Here is an 8,000-nt window from a genome sequence, read left to right as displayed (position 1 = left end):
GTACATACCTGTTGCAATAGATATAAACGTAGATCCTACAGTGCAGTTATTATAAAATGCTTCAACACTCAAATTAGCACGTTGTCCAGCTTCTACACCAATACAATATACGTTTATCGTTTCAGCAGCCTCAAACATTGTAGGAAACAGATCCCCAGCTGAACAAAGTGCTGTATACACAATATTTGGTGGCGCATTTGACATCATCTTGGCAACTATGGCTGATGTATTCGTTGTAACATCTTCGATCAGTGTTATATTAACAGGATCATCTGTAAAACACCATATCATATGAAATTTAATAAGTATATGTCTACATTGATACTAAAAATGCAATGTGTCGTTGTCGCTGTATATAACGCATCTTCTCTGCGGATCCCAACATGTCGAATGCAGTCCTGCTCTTCTCCAAAGTAATACTGAGTTGCACACGGTAGAGTTTGTGTACACTAGGGCTATGGTTTATAGTCCTTATTCACAACACTTGTTCCATCACAATAGCCTAGAGTGAGTAACTTATACTGTTCAGTGACGACGTTTTCACTATAGGTAATGGCATCCTTGCCTTAACCACTCGGTCACTTGACTTGAAATTCATGATAACGCATTATGAAACTTATGAATATGTTATTAGAGATGTTTGTGCATACGACTTCGATCAGAATCAGATTCTGATTGACCCACTTAAATCGTATTTATTGGTACTGAAAAAACATCACTAATAACTCATAAGTTTCATAATGCGTTATCATTAATTTCAAGTCTAGATGCCTGTTTAAAACATATATAATTTTAAATAATTGGCTTTCGGCGTAATCCCCCACCGTACCTGTAGAAACGATCCTTGATGTTGGTAAACTCCGCTTGGAGTTGGCGACAGCAACCACCGTTACTTCTACTTGTACTCCTGGTTTTATACAAAAGCATTCTATTCTTCCAGAACCATCATCAGCGGAGTATACGACAGATGAAGCTGGAACACCACTTGAACAATTAACAACGAATTCTGAAGCAAAGCCAGATCTCATTTCCCATTCGACAAATATCGAAGTCAATAAAGATGTCTGATTTGTGAACTTCACGTTGTGTTCTAGTAATGATACGATATAACGTAATGCACTATGAATTACAAAACTACTGGTTATGAATGTACGATGTGAGGGCCGGTGTCACATAAAAATCTCCCCAAGAATTCGGTCCCTTATCCATGGTGATTTGCCTGGGGTAAGGGATTCGGCCCCTTATCCAGGGTGATTTGGCTGGGGTGATATTTGCTGGGATATCGCCATTTTCGCCGTATAAAGGATTGGGTCTCTGGAGACAGTTGAATTTACTAACGTTACGTACAGAGCTGAGGACGAATTCACTGGCTGGCCCAAAGTACTGTGACACCGGCTCAAAAGCACTATTAAGAATTACTGAACATACCGATTGAAATAGATATCAACGCAGATCCTACAGAACAGTTACCATACAATGCTTCAACACTCAAATTAGCACTTTGTCCAGCTTCTACACCAATACAACGTACGGTCGCCGTGTTAGTATCCTCAATCATCTCAGGAAACGGTTCACCAGCTGAACAATAAACTGCATACACAACATTTGATGGCGCATTTGACGTCATATTGGCAACTATGGTTGACGTATTCGTTGTGACATCTTCGATCAGTGTTATATTAACAGGATCATCTGTAATACATCATATCATATGAAATTTAATAAGTATATGTCTACATTGATACTAAAAATGCAATGTGTCGTTGTCGATGTATATAACGCGTCTTTTCTGCGGATCCCAACATGTCGAATGCAGTCCTGCTCTTCTCCAAAGTAATAATGAGTTGCACACGGTAGAGTTTGTGTACACTCGGCCTATGGTTTATAGTCCTTATTCACAACACTTGTTCCATCACAATAGCCTAGAGGAGTAACTTATACTGTTCAGTGACGACGTTTTCACTATGTAATGGTATCCTTGCCTTAACCACGGTCACTTGACTTGAAATTCATGATAACGCATTATGAACCTTATGAATATGTTATTAGAGATGTTTGTGCATACGACTTCGATCAGAATCAGATTCTGATTGACCCACTTAAATCGTATTTATTGGTACTGAAAAAACATCACTAATAACTCATAAGTTTCATAATGCTTATCATTAATTTCAAGTCTAGATGCCTGTTTAAAACATATATAATTTTAAATAATTGGCTTTCGGCGTAATCCCCCACCGTACCTGTTGAAATGATCCTTGATGTTGGTAAACTCTGCTTGGAGTTGGCGACAGCAACCACCGTTACTTCTACTTGTACTCCTGGTTTTATACAAAAGCATTCTATTCTACCAGAACCATCATCAGCGGAGTATACGACAGATGAAGCTGGAACACCACTTGAACAATTAACGACGAATTCTGAAGCAAAGCCAGATCTCATTTCCCATTCGACAAATATCGAAGTCAATGAAGATGTCTGATTTGTGAACTTCACGTTGTGTTCTAGTAATGATACGATATAACGTAATGCACTATGAATTACAAAACTACTGGTTATGAATGTACGATGTGAGGGCCGGTGTTCAGTGAAATATTAACATGTTCATCTGTAAGACACCATGTAGCATTAAGTCATAGTAAGCATGCATCTATATCGATAATACCTTAATTCACAAGACTATCATTTTCTTCCATCTAGAGATTCTCTATTAATTCTTATTTAAAGCAGCGTTTATTGTATGTAAATTGGTTGAGTATTAGTAAAGAATTTTTCAGTTTGGTATTTGTTTGCATTGTTGCTTATTTTAAGCCATGGTCCTCTTTTTGTTATATGTCATTGTTGCATTCATTATTATTGTAACGGGACCCCTTCGGAAACAAGAAGAAATGCTTAAAGGGTTATCCTGAAATTCTTTTATTGTTGTTTAATTCGTTTAATTTTGTACTCCGTTTAGTTGTGAGAATTTCTAAATAAATCAAATCAAATCAAATATTTAATTTATTGATGTAGGTTTTCAGAAAACATCTTCCACAGACTCCAAAATCAATAGTTTATTATTAAAATTTGTATTTTAAAAATAACTGTAATACTTTTCAGTTAGATTTAGTGATTGATAGTTTGCAATATATCATTTTTTAATAAAATGCAAAAACCTGAAAATTTCTAAATTCTGATTCTCAAACGTTTTAGGTGCTTGCGCGAAATTAGAAATTGCGACAAACGGCGGTTTTGCACACGGTGCCTAATATTAATTTGTATACAATACAGTAGATTATAACCGTATCATTAGATTATATTAGAAATTTACAAACAGATCTAATAATGATGATGATGATAACAATAATCATAAAAAATGTTAATAGGAGTCTCATAACACTGCTCATTTATTTTGGGCCCGAAATTACCATTTAATCTCAGTTGAAACTATAAGCACTATCATCGATTTATCATTGATTGGATGATAGTTTATTTTCAAAATTATACAGGCAGTCTCAGACCGTAATCTACGCCAGATATTATACAAATAATGAATGTTAAGGAGTGCAATGGAAAGAATATATTCATGAGTTGGAAAATTGACTGTTCTATTCAACCGGGCTTCTCTCAGCGCTCTATTTTCGATTGGTTGATGCAACGTGTATTTCAAATAACAGCTACAATATTTTCTCGTTCAAAATTTTTAAACCCAAAGCTAAATGAGGAAATTCATTTTCTCGGCAATTAGCTTTTTCAATCAAATCTTGTAAATGCTTGTAGCAAGCATCGATATAGACCAAATAGAGGAATAGGAACATTTAGAGTTTTAGACTATTAGTAATTCAGAATATTCTATTCTAACGCAAATAAGGACTGCAATGTTTGCTAGTAAAGTCGTGACGGAACCAAAAGAGGAAGCGATCGGGGATAAGAAACTAATTTATTTTTTTAACTAATTGGCTTTCGGCATCTCCCCTCTGTACCTGTTGAAACGATTTCTGATGTTGGTAAACTCTGCTTGGAGTTCGCCACAGCAATCACTGTTACCTCTACTACTTGTAGTCCTGGTTTTATACAAGAGCATTCCATACTACCAGAACCATCAACTGCGTCTACGACTGATGAAGCTGGAACACCACTAGAACAATTAACGACAAATTCTGAAGCAAAACCAGATCTCATTTCCCATTCCACATATATCGAAGCCACTGAAGATGTCTGATTTGTGAACATCACCACATCAGGTTCTAGTAATGATACAAACGTGATGCACTATAAATTACAAAACTACTAAGAGAGTAATGTACGGTATGAGGGCCGGTGTCACAATTTCGCCCCAATAATTCTGTCCCTTATTCACGATTATTTGTGGCCGGGGCGACATTTGTTAGGCCATTTTAGCCGTTTAAAGAATTGGCTCTCCCGGAGAGCGTCCCATTTCGTACAGGGGCAGGGCGAAGTTACCAGTGGGCCGAAATGATTATGACACCGGCTCAAAAGCAAAGTACATACCTGTTGCAATAGATATAAACGTAGATATTACAGTGCAGTTATTATAAAATGCTTCAACACTCAAATTAGCACGTTGTCCAGCTTCTACACCAATACAATATACGTTTATCGTTTCTGCAGCCTCAAACATTGTAGGAAACGGATCCCCAGCTGAACAAAGCGCTGTATACACAATATTTGGTGGCGCATTTGACATCATCTTGGCAACTATGGCTGATGTATTCGTTGTAACATCTTCGATCAGTGTTATATTAACAGGATCATCTGTAAAACACCATATCATATGAAATTTAATAAGCATATGTCTACATTGATACTAAAAATGCAATGTGTCGTTGTCGCTGCATATAACGCATCCTCTCTGCGGATCCCAACATGTCGAATGCAGTCCTGCTCTTCTCCAAAGTAATACTGGGTTGCACACGGTAGAGTTTGTGTACACTAGGCCTATGGTTTATAGTCCTTATTCAAAACACTTATACTGTTCAGTGACGACGTTTTCACTATGTAATGGCATCCTTGCCTTAACTACGGTCACTCGACTTGAAATTAATGATAACGTATTATGAACCTTTTGAATATGTTATTAGAAGATTTTTGTGCAACACCAATAAGTACGATTTCGATCAGAATCAGATTCTGATAAATACGATTTCGATCAGAATCAGATTCTGATTCTGATCGACCCGCTTAAATCGTACTTATTGGTATTGTACAAACATCTCTAATAACTCATAAGTTTCATAACGCGTTATAATTAATTTCAAGTCTAGATGCCTGTTGGAAACAAATATATTTTAAAAAAAAATTGGCTTTCGGCGTTATCCCCCACCGTACCTGTTGAAACGGTTCTTGATGCTGATAAACTCCGCTTGGAGTTGGCGACAGCAACCACCGTTACTTCTACTTGTCCTGGTTTTATACAAAAGCATTCTATTCTACCAGAACCATCATCAGCGGAGTATACGACAGATGAAGCTGGAACACCACTTGAACAATTAACGACGAATTCTGAAGCAAAGCCAGATCTCAATTCCCATTCGACAAATATCGAAGTCAATAAAGATGTCTGATTTGTGAACTTCACCACGTCAGGTTCTAGTAATGATACGATATAACGTGATGCACTATGAATTACAAAACTACTGGTTATGAATGTACGATGTGAGGGCCGGTGTCACATGAAAATCTCCCTAAGAATTCGGTCCCTTATCCATGGTGATTTGGCCGGGGTAAAGGATTCGGCCCCTTATCCAGGGTGATTTGGCTGGGGTGATATTTGCTAGGATATCGCCATTAAAGGATTGGGTCTCTGGAGACCGTCGAATTTACTGACGTTACGTACAGAGCTGAGGACGAATTCACTGGCTGGCCCAAAGTACTGTGACACCGGCTCAAAAGCACTATTAAGAATTATTGAACATACCGGTTGCAATAGATATCAACGCAGATCCGACAGAACAGTTACCATACAATGCTTCAACACTCAAATTAGCACTTTGTCCAGCTTCTACACCAATACAACGTACGGTCGCCGTGTTAGTATCCTCAATCATCACAGGAAACGGTTCACCAGCTGAACAATAAACTGCATACTCTGCTTGGAGTTCGCGACAGCAATCACTGTTACCTCTACTACTTGTAGTCCTGGTTTTATACAAGAGCATTCCATACTACCAGAACCATTTACTGCGTCTACGACTGATGAAGCTGGAACACCACTTGAACAATTAACGACAAATTCTGAAGCAAAGCCAGATCTCATTTCCCATTCGACAGATATCGAAGTCAATGAAGATGTCTGATTTGTGAACTTCACGTTGTGTTCTAGTAATGATACGATATAACGTAATGCACTATGAATTACAAAACTACTGGTTATGAATGTACGATGTGAGGGCCGGTGTCACATAAAAATCTCCCTAAGAATTTGGTCCCTTATCCATGGTGATTTGGCCTGGGGTAAGGGATTCGGCCCCTTATCCAGGGTGATTTGGCTGGGGTGATATTTGCTGGGATATCCCCATTTTCGCCGTATAAAGGATTGGGTATCCTGGAGACCGTCGAATTTACTAACGTTACGTACAGAGCTGAGGACGAATACACTGGCTGGCCAAAGGTACTGTGACACCGGCTCAAAAGCACTATTAAGAATTACTGAACATACCGGTTGAAATAGATATCAACGCAGATCCGACAGAACAGTTACCATACAATGCTTCAACACTCAAATTAGCACTTTGTCCAGCTTCTACACCAATACAACGTACGGTCGCCGTGTTAGTATCCTCAATCATCACAGGAAACGGTTCACCAGCTGAACAATAAACTGCATACACAACATTTGATGGCGCATTTGACGTCATATTGGCAACTATGGTTGACGTATTCGTTGCAACATCTTCGATCAGTGAAATATTAACATGTTCATCTGTAAGACACCATGCAGCATTAAGTCATAGTAAGCCTGCATCTATATTGATAATACCTTAATTCACAAGACTATCATTTTCTTCCATCTAGAGATTATCTATTAATTCTTCTTTAAAACAGCGTTTATTGTATGTAAATTGGTTGAGTATTAGCAAAGTTATGAATAATTAATTTATTGATGTAGGTTTTCAGAAAACATCTTCCACAGACTCCAAAATCAATAGTTTATTATTAAGATTTGTATTTAAAAAATAACTTTAATACTTTTCAGTTAGATTTAGTGATTGATAGTTTGCAATATATCATTTTTTTTATAAAATGCAAAAACCTGAAAATTTCAAAATTCTGATTCTCAAACGTTTTAGGTGCTTGCGCGAAATTAGAAATTGCGACAAACGGCGGGTTTTGAACACGGTGGCTGATATTAATTAGTATACAATACAGTAGATAATAACCGTATCATTAGATTTATATTAGAAATTTACAGACACATCTAATAATGATGATGATGATAATAATAATAATAAAATATGTTAATAGGACTCTCATAACACTGATCGTTTATTTTGGGCCGGAAGTTAACATTTAATCTCAGTTGAAAATATAAGCACTATCATCGATTTATCATTGATTGGATGATGGTGTATTTTCAAAATTATACAGGCGGTCTCAGACGGTAATCTACGCCAGATATTATACAACTAATGAATGTTAATGAGTGCAATGGGAAGAATATATTCATGAGTTGGAAAATTGATTGTTCCATTCAACTGGGCTTCTCTCAGCGCTCTATCTTTGATTGGTTGATGCAACGTGTATTTAAAATAACATCTACAGGCTCTAATTGGCCGTATTCAAAACGTTATAGTTGCCAATTACATTTACAAGTTAGGGCAAATTAAAAAAACCAAAGCTAAATGAGGAAATTCATTTTCTCGGCAATTCGGTTTTTCAATCAAATCTTGTAAATGCTTGTAGCACCCGTCGACATAGACCAAATTAGAGGAATAAGAACATTTAGAGTTTTAGACTTAGTAATTCAGAATATTCTATTCTAACTCTTTATTTCTTTCTTT

At 37.0% G+C, this 8,000-nt stretch overlaps 1 protein-coding gene across 1 annotated transcript in view; it reads right to left on the bottom strand.

The window, feature by feature from the left end:
* The window catches only part of LOC117102858, a gene marked incomplete at its 3' end in the record, with an annotated part of 8,098 nt that extends 1,145 nt beyond the window's left edge, over positions 1-6,953 (bottom strand). Inside the window, exons 1-6 of the mRNA XM_033243283.1 lie at positions 6,806-6,953; positions 5,918-6,064; positions 5,329-5,589; positions 4,492-4,755; positions 3,963-4,226; positions 9-272 (exon numbers count right to left, since the gene is read on the bottom strand). Of these exons, the coding sequence (XP_033099174.1) occupies positions 9-272; positions 3,963-4,226; positions 4,492-4,755; positions 5,329-5,589; positions 5,918-6,064; positions 6,806-6,857 (1,252 nt within the window). The remainder of the gene's footprint in view (positions 1-8; positions 273-3,962; positions 4,227-4,491; positions 4,756-5,328; positions 5,590-5,917; positions 6,065-6,805) is intronic.
* Between the last annotated feature and the right edge of the window lie 1,047 nt (positions 6,954-8,000).

Source organism: Anneissia japonica, unplaced genomic scaffold, assembly GCF_011630105.1.
Source record: "Anneissia japonica isolate Jap-2015-1 unplaced genomic scaffold, ASM1163010v1 scaffold8345_len10140_cov144, whole genome shotgun sequence".
In the NCBI taxonomy this organism is placed as follows: Eukaryota; Metazoa; Echinodermata; class Crinoidea; order Comatulida; family Comatulidae; genus Anneissia; species Anneissia japonica.
This window is presented reverse-complemented; position numbering and strand designations above follow the sequence as displayed.